The sequence below is a fragment of the Salmo trutta genome, chromosome 12 (genome assembly GCF_901001165.1).
Source record: "Salmo trutta chromosome 12, fSalTru1.1, whole genome shotgun sequence".
Lineage (NCBI taxonomy): Eukaryota > Metazoa > Chordata > Actinopteri > Salmoniformes > Salmonidae > Salmo > Salmo trutta.
The window spans coordinates 47499976-47521568 of NC_042968.1; the positions used below are offsets into that span (position 1 = coordinate 47499976).

Below are 21593 nucleotides of genomic sequence, written 5' to 3' on the forward strand. Positions count from 1 at the left end.
TGTCCATATGTAAAACATTTACGTCATTTAGCAGACGCTCTTATCCAGAGCGACTTACAAATTGGTGCATTGACCTTATGATATCCAGTGGATATCTTTGCAATAGTACATCTATTGTAAAAGGCTGATGTGGAAAAAGGACCTGGTTATTTTACTCCCTGAGGGTCTGTAGGATGTGTCTCTGAAGACAACTCAAGCCTTTCATTAAAAATGCTGTAATGAGAATGTATGTTATTTAGATACTTATAAAAGTTGGGACGGAGGGAACACTGAGAGACAACGGATCTGTCCCAATGGTACCCTATTCCCTATATATAGTGAACTACTTTAGAACATGACGCTTAGGGATCTGGTCTAAAGTAGTGCACTATATATAGGGAATAGGGTTCTATAGGGTCTGGTCTAAAGTAGTGCACTATATAGTGTTCCATAGGGTTCCATAGGGTCTGGTCTAAAGTACTGCACTATATATATATATATATAGGGAATAGGGTTCCATAGGGCTCTGGTCTAAAGTAGTGCACTATATATATAGGGAATAGGGTGCCATGAGGCTCTGGTCTAAAGTAGTGCACTATATATATATATATATATATATAGGGAATAGGGTTCCATAGGGCTCTGGTCTAAAGTAGTGCACTATATATATAGGGAATAGGGTGCCTTAGGGCTCTGGTCTAAAGTAGTACACTATATAGGGAATAGGGTTCCATAGGGCTCTGGTCTAAAGTAGTGCACTATATAGGGAATAGGGTTCCATAGGGCTCTGGTCTAAAGTAGTGCACTATATAGGGAATAGGGTTCTATAGGGCTCTGGTCTAAAATAGTGCACTACATAGGGAATAGGGTGCCATTTGGGATGCAACGAACCATATCATGACCTTAGTCATTGAGGCATCGTTGACTGTTACTGGACTGTCTGCCCTTCCTCTGAATCAACGTTACTGGACTGTCTGCCCTTCCTCTGAATCAACGTTACTGGACTGTCTGCCCTTCCTCTGAATCAACGTTACTGGACTGTCTGCCCTTCCTCTGAATCAACGTTACTGGACTGTCTGCCCTTCCTCTGAATCAACGTTACTGGACTGTCTGCCCTTCCTCTGAATCAACGTTACTGGACTGTCTGCCCTTCCTCTGAATCAACGTTACTGGACTGTCTGCCCTTCCTCTGAATCAACGTTACTGGACTGTCTGCCCTTCCTCTGAATCAACGTTACTGGACTGTCGCCCTTCCTCTGAATCAACGTTACTGGACTGTCTGCCCTTCCTCTGAATCAACGTTACTGGACTGTCTGCCCTTCCTCTGAATCAACGTTACTGGACTGTCTGCCCTTCCTCTGAATCAACGTTACTGGACTGTCTGCCCTTCCTCTGAATCAACGTTACTGGACTGTCTGCCCTTCCTCTGAATCAACGTTACTGGACTGTCTGCCCTTCCTCTGAATCAACGTTACTGGAATGTCTGCCCTTCCTCTGAATCAACGTTACTGGACTGTCTGCCCTTCCTCTGAATCAACGTTACTGGACTGTCTGCCCTTCCTCTGAATCAACGTTACTGGACTGTCTGCCCTTCCTCTGAATCAATGTTACCGGACTGTCTTTGCCTTCCTAGTAATCTGGATTCAGTCGCTTCTCTCTCTCTCCATTCCAACACTACTGAGAACTCCCTGAGTATCGCACCCTATTCTCTATAGGCCCCGGTGACAAGCAGTGCACTATAAAGGGATTAAGGTGCTATTTGAGATTCATCCACCTGGCACGTAGCCTTGTGAAACCTACTGACCGATGGGCTCCCGTTTTTGCTTTACGTTGCTTGTTGATAAGTTTAGTGAAACAGAATGAGCTGGTTGGCACCTACACAGTATAGAGAATCTGTAGCAGGGTGCTGTGTTGTAAACAGCTCTACAGTATAGAGAATCTGTAGCAGGGTGCTGTGTTGTAAACAGCTCTACAGTATAGAGAATCTGTAGCAGGGTGCTGTGTTGTAAACAGCTCTACAGTATAGAGAATCTGTAGCAGGGTGCTGCGTGTTGTAAACAGCTCTACAGTATAGAGAATCTGTACAGTGCATTCGGAAAGTATTCAGACCCCTTGACTTTTTCCACATTTTGTTACGTTACAGCCTTATTCTAAAATTGATTATTATTTATTTTTTTCCTCATCAATCTACACACGCTACCCCATAATGACAAAGCAAATACAGTTTTTTAGAAATGTTTGCAAATGTATATTTAAAAAAAAACTGAAAAAAAGCACATTTACTGGATGAGCTCTGTTAGAGACTATCCTACCAATCACTGGAGAATAAACTGGATGAGCTTCGTTAGACTATCCTACCAATCACTGGAGAATAAACTGAATGAGCTTCGTTAGACTATCCTACCAATCACTGGAGAATAAACTGAATGAGCTTCGTTAGACTATCCTACCAATCACTGGAGAATAAACTGGATGAGCTCCATTAGAGATTATCCTACAATCACTGGAGAATAAACTGGATGAGCTCCGTTAGACTATCCTACCAATCACTGGAGAATAAACTGAATGAGCTTCGTTAGACTATCCTACCAATCACTGGAGAATAAACTGGATGAGCTCCATTAGAGATTATCCTACAATCACTGGAGAATAAACTGGATGAGCTCCGTTAGAGATTGATAGGATAGTCTAACGGAGCTCGTCCAGTTTCTTCTCCAGTGATTGAACGTTTGTTAATAGAACGGAGGGTAGAGGCGGATAATTTTTTTGCCAAAGTAGTTTTGTCAGGGTGACCGCACTTTGGCCTCTCAGGCAGTCTTTTCCTTTTGAGTCTCTGGGATCAGGGCCTGGTCCAGTCTCTGGGATCAGGGCCTGGTCCAGTCTCTGGGATCGGGGCCTGGTCCTGTCTCTGGGATCGGGGCCTGGTCCGGTCTCTGGGATCGGGGCCTGGTCCGGTCTCTGGGATCGGGGCCTGGTCCGGTCTCTGGGATCGGGGCCTGGTCCGGTCTCTGGGATCGGGGCCTGGTCCGGTCTCTGGGATCGGGGCCTGGTCCGGTCTCTGGGATCGGGGCCTGGTCCAGAGTGAGCAGTATGTCCTGCGCTGCCGACTCCTTGAAGTAGAAATCATCATCCAAGTGGAGGTTAGTGATCGCTGTTCTGATGTCCAGAAGATATTTTCAGTCATAGGAAACAATGGTGGAAACATTATGTATGTATATAAAAACAGCAGGATTGGTCATGAGTACGTAAAACAGCAGATATCCATTGCAGCAGTCTGTTTCTTGACGTATTATATCCTGTTCATTTTGTCTTATAGTATTTATTTGAGTAAAGTCAGAATAAAAGTGGGACACTTATAGCATTTCCATCTTCTGTAACCTCTACAGACACACTAAGTGAACAAAACATTAAGTACACCTTCCTAGTATTGAGTTGCACCCCCTTTTGCCTTCAGAACAGCCTCAATTCTTCAGGGGCCTGGACTCTACAAGGTGTGGAAAGCGTTCCACAGGGATGCTGGTCCATGTTGACTTCAATACTTCCAACAGTTTTGTCCTTTGGGTGTTAGATCTTTCTTGATACACAGGAAACTGTTGACAAACTAACAGAGTTGCAGTTCGTGACACTAAAACCGTTGTGCCTGGTACCTACTACCAATTATTGAAAGATGTTTTTTAAAATGTGTCTCAAATTGTCTTTATAATGTGTTGTTTTGCATAATAAACCTGATTCGATTAAAAATAATGATGGCTATTTGGCTGTTCCATTTATTGGCCTGTACAAAAAACGTGTGGATGTGAACCAATATGCATTGAATCTGATCATGTTACATTCATATAAATCAGATTATTCAAGAATCAATGACGGACACCAAGAAATCTAAAGATTGTGCCTTTTAAATCGAGCGCGGCATACAGTTTGTGCAGCAAACAAACACAAAAACCAGCAGCGTGTTTTCCTAACCAGCAGCGTGTTCTCCTAACCAGCAGCGTGTTCTCCTAACCAGCAGCGTGTTCTCCTAACCAGCAGCGTGTTCTCCTAACCAGCAGCGTGTTCTCCTAACCAGCAGCGTGTTCTCCTAACCAGCAGCGTGTTCTCCTAACCTGCAGCGTGTTCTCCTAACCAGCAGCGTGTTCTCCTAACCAGCAGCGTGTTCTCCTAACCAGCAGCGTGTTCTCCTAACCAGCAGCGTGTTCTCCTAACCAGCAGCGTGTTCTCCTAACCTGCAGCGTGTTCTCCTAACCTGCAGCGTGTTCTCCTAACCAGCAGCGTGTTCTCCTAACCTGCAGCGTGTTCTCCTAACCAGCAGCGTGTTCTCCTAACCTGCAGCGTGTTCTCCTAACCAGCAGCGTGTTCTCCTAACCAGCAGCGTGTTCTCCTAACCTGCAGCGTGTTCTCCTAACCTGCAGCGTGTTCTCCTAACCTGCAGCGTGTTCTCCTAACCTGCAGCGTGTTCTCCTAACCTGCTTAAAATAAATCAACTCTGACGTTAATTTGACAAACGCTGGGTCCATTCTAGCCATGACCAAGTGTCTCCGCCTTCACTAAATCAATGGTATATATTATAATACAACAAAAAATACATAGGACATCACTACACGTATATTGTATCTGAAGAAACAAAAATAAAAGTAAAAGAATAAATTCAAATCACTACATATGAATTGAGTTTCAAAAATGTAAATACCTAAAATAAGTTTCAGGGGTTACAATTGTATAAATCTACGATAGTTGTAAGAATACAGTAATGATGTAATTCTATATTCAAACCAATACCTTCAGGACTTCATTAATTAAATCACATTTTTTGCTTTGGAGAACATGTCAAGACAGAATCACAATGTATGTTAAAAGGTTGCCCCCTGCTGGATAAGAAATGTAATACATTAAGATAACTTTAACTCCAAGAACAAGATCCCTCATAGAGGGAAATTCTTCTGGAATGCATAGATCTACTGAAATTGAATGGAAGAAAGCTTGGTTGCTCCCTTTAAAATCTTTTACAAAATATACCCTCATGGACTTAGAGGACAAAATGATGCCTTTTCTGTGATAAAGAAGGGGAAGCTATTATACACATGTTTTAGGAGTGTGTCTCTGTCAAGTTATTTTGGAGCGAGTTAAGTATTTAAATGTTTTATTTCATTAATAAGATCCATGTATTTACAATGAAAGATGTTACTAAAGTGAAAACAAAACAATTGAATTAGTCATTCGTTTCTTCATTCTGTCTGGTAAATGTTATATACTAAAAAACTTTTTTTTTTTTTTTTTACAAATCTGTCCCCAAATGCAATATATTTTTTACTTAAAATCCATTATTTTATAAAAATCTTTAGAATTAGTCAATAACCCCCAAAAAAACACTATTCTAAATGAACGGTAATCGGTTTACCGCGATGCCGTCATTGACGTGGTGCGTAAAGTGAGCGTAAGGTGAGCGTAATGTGAACATGGTTTACGTCATTGACGTGAGCGTAAGGTGAGCGTAAGGTGAGCGTAAGGTGAGCGTAAGGTGAGCGTAAGGTGAGCGTAAGGTGAGCGTAAGGTGAGCGTAAGGTGAGCGTAAGGTGAGCGTAAGGTGAGCGTAAGGTGAGCTTGAGCGTAAGGTGGACAGACGGAAGGTGGTCTAAACACCAACCAGCGCGGCAGATGAGATATACGTCAGTTTGTTTACGTCGTTGACGTGGTGCGTAATGTGAGCGTAAGGTGGACAGACTGAAGGTGGTCTAAACACCAACCAGCGCGGCAGATGAGATAAACATCAGTTTGTTTACGTCGTTGATGTGGCGGCAAAAGGAAAACATGGAGTCCGGTGTCGACCGCGGACCAGATGTGGAATGTGTCGTTAACCGTTGGACGGTGGATTATTATATATCTGTGGCGTTGGAGGCTTTCAGGAATGAACAGTATCCTGATTTCTGTCAGATCAGAGACATCCTTCAATGTGAGTAACGGTTGTTCACAAATGCAGTTAGCTAGCTAAACGTTAGCATCTTCACCAACCCAATACTGGGTTTCTATACTGTCTCTGAGGTAGCTAAGTTAACTCCCGTGTTTAACAGTTTGTTTAGCTAGCTAAATGTTAGCATCTTCACCAACCCAATACTGGGTTTCTATACTGTCTCTGAGGTAGCTAAGTTAACTCCCGTGTTTAACAGTTTGTTTAGCTAGCTAAATGTTAGCATCTTCCCCAACCCAATACTGGGTTTCTATACTGTCTCTGAGGTAGCTAAGTTAACTCCCGTGTTTAACAGTTTGTTTAGCTAGCTATGCTAATAAACATTTTGTTTTATACCAGTTTGTTTAGCTAGCTGTGTTTTATACCAGTTTGTTTAGCTAGCTATGCTTTATAAACCTTTTGTTTTATACCAGTTTGTTTAGCTAGCTGTGCTTTATAAACCTTTTTGTTGTATACCATGTGGTACCTAACTAGTTAGTTAGGTTAGTTAACTGTGTGGTAACGTTGACTAGTAGCTAAACCAGGTGGTTTGACTAGTCTAGAAGATCCATGGTGAACAGGTGTTTTTATCGTTAGCGCCACACAGCTGATTTTTAAATAGTTAGTTAACTCATTATTTATTATTTGAATCAGATGTGTAACTCAAGGACCAAAACTAAAACCCGCATCCCCCCCCCCCCCAGGGGTGCGTTCAGTTCGTTTAAACGTTTGCTACGGTGCGTAACGTTTTGTACTTCACGATACGTTTTCCCCCCAAAAAACGTTATGGAACAGATTTGTTTGGACCGTCCTGTGTGTGTGTCGGGTTTGGCTTGAAGCAGTTTAAGGTCAAGCGGTGCATTTTTTTTGAAGCCACAACCCCTCACCGTTTTCAATTGGTCGTTCAGTACAGCACAGTTTTCGTTCAATTTAATGTTCTGTTGCGTTTTTAAAAAGTAAGAAAAATATGTCGAGGGAAAAACAAGGAAATAGTAACACAATAACAATGTACATGTAGGTAGGTAGACAGGTAGGGGTAAAAGTGACCAATCAAGATAGATAATAAACAGTGTGAAAGTGTGTGTGTGTGGGTAGAAGCTGTTCAGCAGTCTGATGGTTTGGAGGTAGAAGCTGTTCAGCAGTCTGATGGCTTGGGGGTAGAAGCTGTTCAGCAGTCTGATGGCTTGGGGGTAGAAGCTGTTCAGCAGTCTGATGGCTTGGGGGTAGAAGCTGTTCAGCAGTCTGATGGCTTGGGGGTAGAAGCTGTTCAGCAGTCTGGCTTGGGGGTAGAAGCTGTTCAGGAGTCTTAATTATTTATTTAACTAGGCAAGTCAGTTAAGAACAAATTCTTATTTTCAATGACAGCCTAGGAACAGTGGGTTAAACTGCCTTGTTCAGGGGCAGAACGACATATTTTCACCTTGTCAGCTCGGGGATTCGATCTTGCAACCTTCCGGTTACTAGTCCAACACTAACCACTAGGCTACCTGCTGCCCGTTATGGTTTGGGGGGGAGAAGCTGTTCAGCAGTCTGCTGGCTTGGCGGTAATTTAATCTTTTTGTTTTTTGAAAATAATTTCTCACTGATCTGAAAGATACCTTCCGTATGTTTCCAGAACTGCACGGAGAGCGAGGAGTGTTACTGTTTAGCACAAGTGTCAGGGAGCTCGGCTGCTTAACAAAACGTCCTCTGTCAGAAGATCCTCATCGCGCTAAAGGAGTTAGCCACATTTAATAATTTATTTATTTAACAAGGCAAGTCAGTTTAGAACAAATTCTTATTTTTAATGACGGCCTAGGAACAGTGGGTTAACTGCCTTGTTCAGGGGCAGAATGACAGAATTGTACCTTGTCGGCTCGGGGATTCGAACTTGCAAACTTTTCGGTTAACTAGTCCAACGCTCTAACCGCTAGGCTACGCTGCCGCCCCGTATAGACGCTAGCTAACACATTATCCAACAACATCCTCTTTCAGGTCATCTGGTTCGGCCGTTGGAAGCCAACGATGTCACGCCCAAGAAGATAAGAGCAATTCAGTTCCTCACCAGGATAAATGATGGCGATAAACTCGGTGAGAGTTTTGAGTTAAACCACAAAGTAACTTCCTAGCTAGCTACATAACACTATCTATGTAACAGTACGAGCTAATATTCATTCCCTGTTGGAAAATCAGAGACACCTGAAATTACCCCCAAGTGCCGCAATCTATTGTTCCTTATAGCTAGCTAGCTAGCTAGCTGTGTATTTTTGAAATCAAGTCAGATCACTGACACAGTTGTTCTCTTGCCATCAACAGACGTCTCTTTTGACTCTCAGGAGGAGGACCTCACGCCGCTGGAGTCTGCTCTGAGCGTATTGGATAGCATCCGCGAGGAGTTGCTGGTTCCCCAGAAAGACTTGGAGAGAGTACATAAGTCTATCAGAGAGATGGTGAGATCTGTCCTCACTGTATAATCATTGAATGGTTCCCTGTTTAAACCCGGTTCTGGTTTTCATGGTAGCCCTGAATGGTTCCCTGTTTAAACCCGGTTCTGGTTTTCATGGTAGCCCTGAATGGTTCCCTGTTGAAACCCGGTTCTGGTTCCCTGTTGAAACCCGGTTCTGGTTTTCATGTCAACCCTGTCCAACATTACAAGATGACACTGTGTACTGTGGTCAACACTATCGTGCGTTGTAGTGAATTGTACAACTATTTGTCTGTTCATGTCTTCCCCTTCTCGTTCTGGTGTAATTGTCTGTTCATGTCTTCTCATTCTGGTGTGATTGTCCTTCCCCTTCTCGTTCTGGTGTGATTGTATTTTGCCATGTTGTGCATTCTGACGTCATTGTAACGGTGAACCTTGATGTGTTTTATTCTGTAGTTGGTCATAGTGTGCATTAAGAACCAGGCCTTTGACAAAGCCAAGGACGTTTTGATGAAATACTTCCCGAAAAGCATGGTTGGAAAGGTGAGTTAACTCACAACTCCTAGAGAGACGATGGCAACAGTACGAACAGGACTGAGAGACATTTAGATCCATCTCTTTCCCAATATAGTGCACTACATGGCACCCTATTCTCTATCTAGTGCACTACATGTCACCCTATTCTCTATCTAGTGCACTACATGGCACCCTATTCTCTATCTAGTGCACTACATGTCACCCTATTCTCTATCTAGTGCACTACATGGCACCCTATTCTCTATCTAGTGCACTACATGGCACCCTATTCTCTATCTAGTGCACCACATGGCTCCCTATATAGTGAACTTCATGGCACCCTATTCCCTAAATAGTGCACTACATGGCACCCTATTCTGTATCTAGTGCACTACGTGGCACCCTATTCTCTATCTAGTGCACCACATGGCTCCCTATATAGTGCACTACATGGCACCCTATTCCCTATATATTGAACCACATGACACCCTATTCCCTATATAGTGCACCACATGGCACCCTATTCTGTGTCTTCCAGAAAGCGATCTTCCTGGGGCTGGTCAACAAGAGGAGCAGCGAGCATTCAGTCCTGCAGCAGGTCACCTACCAGCAGTTTAAACAGGAGATGCTTCACTTCTGCGAGAGTCTGTTTCCCTTTTCTCATCCTTTCCTGTCCAGGGTACGTATGGTGTTACAGTACGGTCTGGCTCCCTATAACCCACCGTATGGTGTTACAGTATGGTCTGGCTCCCTATAACCCACCGTATGGTGTTACAGTATGGTCTGGCTCCCTATAACCCACCGTATGGTGTTACAGTATGGTCTGGCTCCCTATAACCCACCGTATGGTGTTACAGTATGGTCTGGGCTCCCTATAACCCACCGTATGGTGTTACAGTATGGTCTGGCTCCCTATAACCCACCGTATGGTGTTACAGTATGGTCTGGCTCCCTATAACCCACCGTATGGTGTTACAGTACGGTCTGGCTCCCTATAACCCACCGTATGGTGTTACAGTATGGTCTGGCTCCCTATAACCCACCGTATGGTGTTACAGTATGGTCTGGCTCCCTATAACCCACCGTATGGTGTTACAGTATGGTCTGGCTCCCTATAACCCACCGTATGGTGTTACAGTATGGTCTGGCTCCCTATAACCCACCGTATGGTGTTACAGTATGGTCTGGCTCCCTATAACCCACCGTATGGTGTTACAGTATGGTCTGGCTCCCTATAACCCACCGTATGGTGTTACAGTATGGTCTGGGCTCCCTATAACCCACCGTATGGTGTTACAGTATGGTCTGGCTCCCTATAACCCACCGTATGGTGTTACAGTATGGTCTGGCTCCCTATAACCCACCGTATGGTGTTACAGTATGGTCTGGCTCCCTATAACCCACCGTATGGTGTTACAGTATGGTCTGGCTCCCTATAACCCACCGTATGGTGTTACAGTATGGTCGGGCTCCCTATAACCCACCGTATGGTGTTACAGTATGGTCTGGCTCCCTATAACCCACCGTATGGTGTTACAGTATGGTCTGGCTCCCTATAACCCACCGTATGGTGTTACAGTATGGTCTGGCTCCCTATAACCCACCGTATGGTGTTACAGTATGGTCTGGCTCCCTATAACCCACCGTATGGTGTTACAGTATGGTCTGGCTCCCTGTAACCCACCGTATGGTGTTACAGTATGGTCTGGCTCCCTATAACCCACCGTATGGTGTTACAGTATGGTCTGGCTCCCTATAACCCACCGTATGGTGTTACAGTATGGTCTGGCTCCCTATAACCCACCGTATGGTGTTACAGTATGGTCTGGGCTCCCTATAACCCACCGTATGGTGTTACAGTATGGTCTGGCTCCCTATAACCCACCGTATGGTGTTACAGTACGGTCTGGCTCCCTATAACCCACCGTATGGTGTTACAGTATGGTCTGGCTCCCTATAACCCACCGTATGGTGTTACAGTATGGTCTGGGCTCCCTATAACCCACCGTATGGTGTTACAGTATGGTCTGGCTCCCTATAACCCACCGTATGGTGTTACAGTATGGTCTGGCTCCCTATAACCCACCGTATGGTGTTACAGTATGGTCTGGCTCCCTATAACCCACCGTATGGTGTTACAGTATGGTCTGGCTCCCTATAACCCACCGTATGGTGTTACAGTATGGTCTGGCTCCCTATAACCCACCGTATGGTGTTACAGTATGGTCTGGCTCCCTATAACCCACCGTATGGTGTTACAGTATGGTCTGGCTCCCTATAACCCACCGTATGGTGTTACAGTATGGTCTGGGCTCCCTATAACCCACCGTATGGTGTTACAGTATGGTCTGGGCTCCCTATAACCCACCGTATGGTGTTACAGTATGGTCTGGCTCCCTATAACCCACCGTATGGTGTTACAGTATGGTCTGGCTCCCTATAACCCACCGTATGGTGTTACAGTATGGTCTGGCTCCCTATAACCCACCGTATGGTGTTACAGTATGGTCTGGCTCCCTATAACCCACCGTATGGTGTTACAGTATGGTCTGGCTCCCTATAACCCACCGTATGGTGTTACAGTATGGTCTGGCTCCCTATAACCCACCGTATGGTGTTACAGTATGGTCTGGCTCCCTATAACCCACCGTATGGTGTTACAGTATGGTCTGGCTCCCTATAACCCACCGTATGGTGTTACAGTATGGTCTGGGCTCCCTATAACCCACCGTATGGTGTTACAGTATGGTCTGGCTCCCTATAACCCACCGTATGGTGTTACAGTATGGTCTGGCTCCCTATAACCCACCGTATGGTGTTACAGTATGGTCTGGCTCCCTATAACCCACCGTATGGTGTTACAGTATGGTCTGGGCTCCCTATAACCCACCGTATGGTGTTACAGTATGGTCTGGCTCCCTATAACCCACCGTATGGTGTTACAGTATGGTCTGGCTCCCTATAACCCACCGTATGGTGTTACAGTATGGTCTGGGCTCCCTATAACCCACCGTATGGTGTTACAGTATGGTCTGGCTCCCTATAACCCACCGTATGGTGTTACAGTATGGTCTGGCTCCCTATAACCTACCGTATGGTGTTACAGTACGGTCTGGCTCCCTATAACCCACCGTATGGTGTTACCTCAGCAGTAGTCTGGCTGTGTCCCAACTATCACCCCTCTCCATATATAGTGTATTACCTCAGCAGCAGTACCACCCCTCTCCATATATAGTGTTTTGTATTACCTCAGCAGCAGTATCACCCCTCTCCATATATAGTGTATTGTATTACCTCAGCAGTAGTATCACCCCTCTCCATATATAGTGTATTACCTCAGCAGCAGTATCACCCCTCTCCATATATTTTTTTACTGTATCTAACTAAAGACTGGGAGGTCTGTCTCCCTATAACCCGCTGTTCCTAACCTGAACTGAGGAGATCTGTCTCCCTATAACCCACTGTTCCTAACCTGATCTGAAGAGATCTGTCTCCCTATAACCCGCTGTTCCTAACCTGAACTGAGGAGATCTGTCTCCCTATAACCCGCTGTTCCTAACCTGAACTGAGGAGATCTGTCTCCCTATAACCCACTGTTCCTAACCTGAACTGAGGAGATCTGTCTCCCTATAACCCGCTGTTCCTAACCTGAACTGAGGAGATCTGTCTCCCTATAACCCACTGTTCCTGAACTGAGGAGATCTGTCTCCCTATAACCCACTGTTCCTGAACTGAGGAGATCTGTCTCCCTATAACCCACTGTTCCTGAACTGAGGAGATCTGTCTCCCTATAACCCACTGTTCCTAACCTGAACTGAGGAGATCTGTCTCCCTATAACCCACTGTTCCTAACCTGAACTGAGATCTGTCTCCCTATAACCCACTGTTCCTAACCTGAACTGAGGAGATCTGTCTCCCTATAACCCACTGTTCCTAACCTGAACTGAGGAGATCTGTCTCCCTATAACCCACTGTTCCTAACCTGAACTGAGGAGATCTGTCTCCCTATAACCCGCTGTTCCTAACCTGAACTGAGGAGATATGTCTCCCTATAACCCACTGTTCCTGAACTGAGATCTGTCTGTGTGAATACCAGGCTGCCGGAAAGCTGATGGTGAAGAGACAGGGGGCAGGACAGGATGCAGAGGAAGGAGACTGTCCCTCAGACCCTCAGCCAGAGGATCACCTTGTACCAGCAACAGAGGAGAAGGAATCCAGACACAAACCCAGGTAGATTTATTGATCCAATGTCAATCAATCAAATAAATGTATTTTAGAAAGCACTTTTAGTTTAGTTATTGTCACAACATGCTTTCCAAGTTGCCTAGACTCTAAAGGTCATAGGGCCCCACAGTGTGTGGATATACAGGGGGCCCCACAGTGTGTGGATATACAGGGGGCCCCACAGTGTGTGGATATACAGGGGGCCCCACAGTGTGTGGATATACAGGGGGGCCCCACAGTGTGTGGATATACAGGGGGGCCCCACAGTGTGTGGATATACAGGGGGGCCCCACGGTGTGTGGATATACAGGGGGGCCCCACGGTGTGTGGATATACAGGGGGGCCCCACGGTGTGTGGATATACAGGGGGGCCCCACGGTGTGTGGATATACAGGGGGCCCCACCAGTATTGGGACAGTGATACATTGTTTGTTGGTTTTGACTCTGTACTTGTTGGATGAATTTGCCAAAACTCCCAATTCTTTTGGAGCTCCGCTGAGGTCGACAACTTCATTAGAGTACTTTTATAATTAAAGTCCAACCTTCATTCCTCTCTTTAAGTAATCACCAATCTGTGTGTTCAGATGTTTACCGTCGTATGGCTGCTATCCAGCAAACCCTGGAAGATGAGTGGTTTCTTTCAGTAAAGATGCCGTTCATTAGCATGGCAACACCTGGGTCATGTTCATGAGGCACCAAACGGAAGAAAACTGACTGAAACAGGGAGGGACTGTCTGGACTTGTTCCAATAAGAAATGCTTGTTTTTTTTGTTTTCCCGTTGCATAACATTTTTGCTCTGGTGTGACCTAATGAATTACGACCCTACCTTGATCCTCCAGTCCTCCCAGTCTAAACTGCCTGACTCTCTCTCTCCCTCCAGTCCTCCCAGTCCCCCTCCTGGTGGTGTCCTGCTGACCCGCAGCCAGCTGATGGCCGTTTATACAGCCCTGGCCGAGGAGCAGAGGGAGCCCATGACCTTTGCCGAGCTGGAGGAGGAAGTGGAAAGGGAGGTGACGGAGGAGAACGCAGGAAAAGGAAGTGCTGTTGTGGACCAAGAGGAACCTCTCCTGCACCTCTCCGAAAGCCCCAGGTAACCAATCATATCACTCCCCTGCTGCTTCCTGTCCTATGGTAGCCTGGGTAACCAGTCATATCACTCCCCTGCTGCTTCCTGTCCTATGGTAGCCTGGGTACCAGTCATATCACTCCCCTGCTGCTTCCTGTCCTATGGTAGCCTGGGTACCAGTCATATCACTCCCCTGCTGCTTCCTGTCCTATGGTAGCCTGGGTACCAGTCATATCACTCCCCTGCTGCTTCCTGTCCTATGGTAGCCTGGGTACCAGTCATATCACTCCCCTGCTGCTTCCTGTCCTATGGTAGCCTGGGAACCAGTCATATCACTCCCCTGCTGCTTCCTGTCCTATGGTAGCCTGGGTACCAGTCATATCACTCCCCTGCTGCTTCCTGTCCTATGGTAGCCTGGGAACCAGTCATATCACTCCCCTGCTGCTTCCTGTCCTATGGTAGCCTGGGAACCAGTCATATCTAACCCTGCTGCTTCCTGTCCTATGGTAGCCTGGGTACCAGTCATATCTAACCCTGCTGCTTCCTGTCCTATGGTAGCCTGGGTACCAGTCATATCACTCCCCTGCTGCTTCCTGTCCTATGGTAGCCTGGGAAACCAGTCATATCACTCCCCTGCTGCTTCCTGTCCTATGGTAGCCTGGGAAACCAGTCATATCACTCCCCTGCTGCTTCCTGTCCTATGGTAGCCTGGGAACCAGTCATATCTAACCCTGCTGCTTCCTGTCCTATGGTAGCCTGGGTACCAGTCATATCACTCCCCTGCTGCTTCCTGTCCTATGGTAGCCTGGGAACCAGTCATATCACTCCCCTGCTGCTTCCTGTCCTATGGTAGCCTGGGAACCAGTCATATCACTCCCCTGCTGCTTCCTGTCCTATGGTAGCCTGGGTACCAGTCATATCACTCCCCTGCTGCTTCCTGTCCTATGGTAGCCTGGGAACCAGTCATATCTAACCCTGCTGCTTCCTGTCCTATGGTAGCCTGGGTACCAGTCATATCACTCCCCTGCTGCTTCCTGTCCTATGGTAGCCTGGGTGCCAGTCATATCTAACCCTGCTGCTTCCTGTCCTATGGTAGCCTGGGTACCAGTCATATCACTCCCCTGCTGCTTCCTGTCCTATGGTAGCCTGGGTGCCAGTCATATCTAACCCTGCTGCTTCCTGTCCTATGGTAGCCTGGGAACCAGTCATATCACTCCCCTGCTGCTTCCTGTCCTATGGTAGCCTGGGTACCAGTCATATCTAACCCTGCTGCTTCCTGTCCTATGGTAGCCTGGGTACCAGTCATATCTAACCCTGCTGCTTCCTGTCCTATGGTAGCCTGGGTACCAGTCATATCTAACCCTGCTGCTTCCTGTCCTATGGTAGCCTGGGTACCAGTCATATCACTCCCCTGCTGCTTCCTGTCCTATGGTAGCCTGGGTACCAGTCATATCACTCCCCTGCTGCTTCCTGTCCTATGGTAGCCTGGGAACCAGTCATATCTAACCCTGCTGCTGCCTGTCCTATGGTAGCCTGGGTACCAGTCATATCTAACCCTGCTGCTTCCTGTCCTATGGTAGCCTGGGTACCAGTCATATCTAACCCTGCTGCTTCCTGTCCTATGGTAGCCTGGGTACCAGTCATATCTAACCCTGCTGCTTCCTGTCCTATGGTAGCCTGGGTACCAGTCATATCTAACCCTGCTGCTTCCTGTCCTATGGTAGCCTGGGTACCAGTCATATCACTCCCCTGCTGCTTCCTGTCCTATGGTAGCCTGGGAACCAGTCAAATCTAACCCTGCTGCTTCCTGTCCTATGGTAGCCTGGGTACCAGTCATATCTAACCCTGCTGCTTCCTGTCCTATGGTAGCCTGGGTACCAGTCATATCTAACCCTGCTGCTTCCTGTCCTATGGTAGCCTGGGTACCAGTCATATCACTCCCCTGCTGCTTCCTGTCCTATGGTAGCCTGGGAACCAGTCAAATCTAACCCTGCTGCTTCCTGTCCTATGGTAGCCTGGGTACCAGTCATATCTAACCCTGCTGCTTCCTGTCCTATGGTAGCCTGGGTACCAGTCAAATCTAACCCTGCTGCTTCCTGTCCTATGGTAGCCTGGGTACCAGTCATATCTAACCCTGCTGCTTCCTGTCCTATGGTAGCCTGGGAAACCAGTCATATCACTCCCCTGCTGCTTCCTGTCCTATGGTAGCCTGGGAACCAGTCATATCTAACCCTGCTGCTTCCTGTCCTATGGTAGCCTGGGTACCAGTCATATCACTCCCCTGCTGCTTCCTGTCCTATGGTAGCCTGGGTAACCAGTCATATCTAACCCTGCTGCTTCCTGTCCTATGGTAGCCTGGGTACCAGTCATATCACTCCCCTGCTACTTCCTGTCCTATGGTAGCCTGGGTACCAGTCATATCACTCCCCTGCTACTTCCTGTCCTATGGTAGCCTGGGAACCAGTCTAACGTTCCACTCCTTGTCATCCCAAACAGAGTGGATTTCTCCAGGCTGGTTCTATGGACTGTTCTGCTCCCCAGTTTGTCTGTAGTTTTAATGTTGTTGATATTGTATTTTTTGATAAAACTGAATCTGACTTGACCTGACTTGACCCCCAGGCAGGGCTCAGACGCTGTGTTGGAGCAGGATGTCCCCAGGTCCCAGAGAGATTCCGACAGTCCAATGGAGGCTTCCCCTGCAGACCTGGTAACCCCAGCAGACCTGGTTACCCCAGCAGACCCTCTGGCACCAGAGGCAGCCCCCCAGTGGAAGAGCAGAGGCTGGCCTTATACCATAGCCAGGCTGGTTATGGAGCCAGACAGCCAGGTGAGAGAAGAGAGCGAAGCAGCAGGGTTGAGGGGTTCTTTGAGTTGTTCATTTAATCATTTGGTGGATTGATAATGGTGAGCAGGAGGAACAGGGCTTTAATGGAGTTGTTATATTCATGGGTTGAATTTGAACAAACTTCTTGAATTGACTCTTTTAACCCTGGTGTGTAGGATTCATTACCTCATTTTCTAACCCTGGTGTTCAGGATTCATTACCTCATATTCTAACCCTGGTGTTCAGGATTCATTACCTCATTTTCTAACCCTCGTGTGTAGGATTCATTACCTCGTTCTCTAACCCTGGTGTTCAGGATTCATTACCTCATTTTCTAACCCTGGTGTTCAGGAATCGGTATCCAACGGGGAGGAGTCAGCCCAGACGTCAGTCTACCGGGCAGACCCACTAAGCTCCGCCTCCACCTGCAGCCCGCCAACACGGAAGTATCGCAAACGACGAGCCAGCAAGATAACCGAAGAGTAAGTCGAGAACAAGAAGGACGGTCCCTGCATGTAGTAATGTGTTAATGGAAGCACCTTTTTAACCATCTCTTTAACACATTGTTAATGAGGGACACGTGTTGACTAGTTTGATGAGGGTAGTGGAAGTTGACTGAGATGGACTACCTGACCTTGTCCAATTAGAAACGCTTGCAAATGGTTTTGCTACGGTGCGCCCTAATGAATACGACCTCTCTCTGACTCCAGGAGCTCGTCTGACCCGGAGGAGGATGTGTGTATTCTGGATGACACCCCTGAGCTCCCTGCTCATAGAGAATGTACCACCCAATCCACTTCCGCCCCCCAGAGAGGCTCCGCCCCCACCCCCCAGAGAGGCTCCGCCCCCACCCCCCAGAGAGGCTCCGCCCCCACCCCCCAGAGAGGCTCCGCCCCCACCCCCCAGAGAAGCTCCGCCCCCACCCCCCAGAGAGGCTCCGCCCCCCAGAGAAGCTCCACCCCTACCCCCCAGAGAGGCTCTTCACATAAGAGAAGCCACACCCCCCAGAGAAGCTCCACCCCCACGAGAGGCTCCGCCCCCCAGAGAAGCTCCACCCCCACCCCCCAGAGAGGCTCCACCCCCGCCCCCCAGAGAAGCCCCACCCCCCAGAGAAGCCCCACCCCCCAGAAGGCCTCCACCAGTGAAAAGGGAACTGCTCTGAAGTGGTATGTAGAACTATATACTACAGTATAATTCTGTCTTCTCCCTTGTGATGTGATTGTATGATACTACAGTATAATTCTGTCTTCTCCCTTGTGATGTGATTGTATGAGACATGTGGTTATGTAATTCAGCCATAGAGGATGATGTTGAAGATCACAGCTGATTGACTTTCTCTCTTTATAATGGTGCTGTCATCTGCAGGAAGCAGCTATTCAGTGTTGCCAAGGAATCCAAGGATAGGTGGAGTGACGAAGAGGATTTATTTGGCTCCCCTCACAGAGACAGTAAATATGATGAGCAACAATTAGGATTCAAAACTATATAGTGTTTATTACTAGTGATTTACTATGGAGTTCTAACATCTGTCTTTGTTTAGGTTCTGAGGACAACACCAGTACTACTGGAGGAGGCAGGAAGAGGGTGAGTTTAGGTTCTGGAGACAGTAACAGAACCAGTACTACTGGAGGAGGCAGGAAGAGGGTGAGTTTAGGTTCTGGAGACAGTAACAGAACCAGAACTACTGGAGGAGACAGGAAGAGGGTGAGTTTAGGTTCTGGAGACACCAGTACTACTGGAGGAGGCAGGAAGAGGGTGAGTTTAGGTTCTGGAGGAGACAGGAAAACTGAGCACAGCCTCAGTTTAGAACATGGATTTTCAGACCACTTGCCTTTATCCACATTTTGCTACGTTACAGCCTTATTCTAAAATAGATTCAACGAATGTATTAATTCATTTTTTCCTTCATCAATCTATACACAATATCCCAGAATGACAAAGCGAAAACAGCTTTTTTTTTATACATAGTAAAAAAACACCTTTACATACAGTACCAATCAGAAGTTTGGACACACCTACTCATTCCAGGGGTTTTCTTTATTTTTGCTATTTTCTACATTGTAGGATCATAGTGAAGACCTCAATACTATGAAATAACACATGGAATCATGTAGTCGTCAAAGTATTAAACAAATCATAATATATTTGAGATTATTCAAATAGCCACCTTTTGCCTTGATGCCTTGGCATTCTCTCAACCAGCTTCATGAGGTAGTCACCTGGATTGCATTTCAAATAACAGGTTTGCCTTGTTAATTTGTGTAATTTCTTTACGTGTTTTGAGCTAATCAGTTGTGACAAGGTAGGGGTGGTATCCAGAAGATAGCCCTATTTGGTAAAAGACCAAGTCCATATTATGGCAAGAACAGCTCAAATAAGCAAAGAGAAACGACAGTCCATCATTACTTTAAGACATGAAGGTCAGTCAATGAGGAACATTTCAAGAACTTTGAAAGTGTCTTCAAGTGCAGTCGCAAAAACCATCCAGCGCTATGATGAAACTGGCTCTCATGAGGACCGCCACAGGAAAGGAAGACCCAGAGTTCCCTCTGCTGCAGAGGATAAGTTCATTAGTTACCAGCCTCAGAAATTGCAGCCCGAGTAAATGCTTCACAGAGTTCAAGTAACAGACACATCTCAACATCAACAGTTCAGAGGAGACTGCGTGAAACAGGCCTTCATGGTCGAATTGCTGCAAAGAAACCACTACTAAAGGACACCAATGAGAAGAAGAGACTTGCTTGGGCCAAGAAACACGAGCAATGGACATTAGACCGGTGGAGATCTGTCCTTTGGTCTGATGAGACCAAATTTAGATTTTTAGTTCCAATTGCTGTGTCTTTGTGAGACGCAGAGTAGGTGAACGGATGATCTTCGCATGTGTGGTTCCCACCGTGAAGCATGGAGGAGGTGGTGTTTTGGTGCTTTGCTGGTGACACTGTCAGTGATTTATTTAGAATTCAAGGCACACTTAACCAGCATGGCTACCACAGCATTCTGCAGCGATACGCCATCCCATCTGGTTTGCGCTTAGTGGGACTATCATTTGTTTTTCAACAGGACAATGACCCACCACACCTCCAGGCTGTGTAAGGGCTATTTGACCAAGAAGGAGAGTGATGGAGTGCTGCATCAGATGACTTGGCCTCCACAATCACCCGACCTCAACCCAATTGAGATGGTTTGGGATGAGTTGGACCGCAGAGTGAAGGAAAAGCAGCCAACAAGTGCTCAGCATATGTGGGAACTCCTTCAAAACTGTTGGAAAAGCATTCCATGTGAAGCAAACCCACAAATGCTGATGCTCCAGATACTCAACTAGTCTAATGAAGGCCAGTTTTATTGCTTCTTTAATCAGAACAACAGTTTTCAGCTGTGCTAACATAATTGCAAATGATCAATTAGCCTTTTAAAATGATAAACTTGGATTAGCTAACACAACGTGCCATTGGAACACAGGAGTGATGGTTGCTGATAATGGGCCTCTGTACACCTATGTAGATATTCCATAAAAAACCTGCCGTTTCCAGCTTCAATAGTCATCTACAATGTCTACATTGTATTTCTGATCAATTTGATGTTATTTTAATGAACAAACGTGTTTTCTTTCAAAAACAAGGACATTTCTAAGTGACCCCAAACTTATGAACGGTAGTGTACATTTGCAAAAAATGTAACTTTTGGCTTTGTTATTATGGGGTATTGTGTGTAGATTGAGGGGGGGAACTATTTAATCAATTTTAGAATAAGGCTGTAATGTAACAAAATGTGGAAAAAGTCAAGGGGTCTGAATACTAGGTTGGTTTATAAATGGTGACTTAGGGGCTGTTTCCCAGACACAGATAAAGCCTAGTCCTGGACTAAAATGCAAGTTAAATGGAGAATCAGGACTAGGCTTAATCTGTGTCCGGGAAACCTCTACATGATGTATACTATATGTTAACCCTAAGTGTTGTCCCCTACAGTGTGTTTTACTATACCCTGAGTGTTCTGTTGTGGCCCTCCTGTAGATGTGGACAGCAGAGGAGACCGAGTGGGTGAAGGAGGGAGTGAAGCGATACGGAGAGGGGAACTGGTCCAGAGTAAAGTCCTCTTTCCCATTTTCGGGCCGAACCGCCGTGAACATCAAGGATCGGTGGCGAACCATGAAAAAACTCAAGATGGTCTGACGCCACCAAACTGGCAGGGACTAACTTGTCCAATAAGAAATGCTCCGTTTCGCTATGGGGGTGCAGTAACGAATTTGACGCTGGAGGGCCTCTGAGCTACGCAAGAGAACGATGACATTATCCAGTTGTGAGAATGGATGTAGACTTTCACGGTTTTCTTTCCACAAAAGATAATTATTTGCCCGCTGCACATCTGTCAACAATGAGGACAGGAAGCTAAAGATGGTCTTTGGACGAAGCTAAATGTTGATTCTGCCATTTTTTTTTTTAAACGTGTTTATAGAAGTATTTTATCACTTGTCTTTCTTGGTAGAATAAAATACTTCTCTTATAGTGTCTGGCCTAATGTTTACCACAGGACTGGCAAGCTTACTGCAAAGAGCAGTATATAACAGTAAATATAATCTATATTTAAGTGTTAGTACCAGACCAAACATTTAACTTGGTTTTTATTTTACACATTTTGTTG

The 21593-nt window shown here is 46.2% G+C and overlaps 1 protein-coding gene across 1 annotated transcript; it reads left to right on the plus strand.

The window, feature by feature from the left end:
- Nucleotides 1-5579: 5579 nt before the first annotated feature.
- Nucleotides 5580-21460, plus strand: terfa (telomeric repeat binding factor a). Its single transcript, XM_029766678.1, has 13 exons — nucleotides 5580-5926; nucleotides 7895-7990; nucleotides 8216-8349; nucleotides 8781-8867; nucleotides 9379-9519; nucleotides 12937-13070; nucleotides 13946-14155; nucleotides 16751-16958; nucleotides 17307-17437; nucleotides 17666-18121; nucleotides 18321-18403; nucleotides 18496-18539; nucleotides 20966-21460. Exons 1-13 carry the CDS (start codon nucleotides 5764-5766, stop codon nucleotides 21122-21124), a joined length of 2046 nt encoding a protein of 681 aa, XP_029622538.1. The 5' UTR covers nucleotides 5580-5763; the 3' UTR covers nucleotides 21125-21460.
- The last annotated feature ends 133 nt before the right edge of the window (nucleotides 21461-21593 follow it).

Excerpts from the sequence above, each read along its gene's own strand:
- terfa (XM_029766678.1), top strand. The coding sequence starts at position 5,764 with ATGTGGCGGCAAAAGGAAAACATGGAGTCCGGTGTCGACCGCGGACCA. Across the intron at positions 8,350-8,780 it reads ATAAGTCTATCAGAGAGATG|TTGGTCATAGTGTGCATTAA; the intron begins GTGAGATCTGTC and ends TTTATTCTGTAG. Across the intron at positions 14,156-16,750 it reads CACCTCTCCGAAAGCCCCAG|GCAGGGCTCAGACGCTGTGT; the intron begins GTAACCAATCAT and ends CTTGACCCCCAG.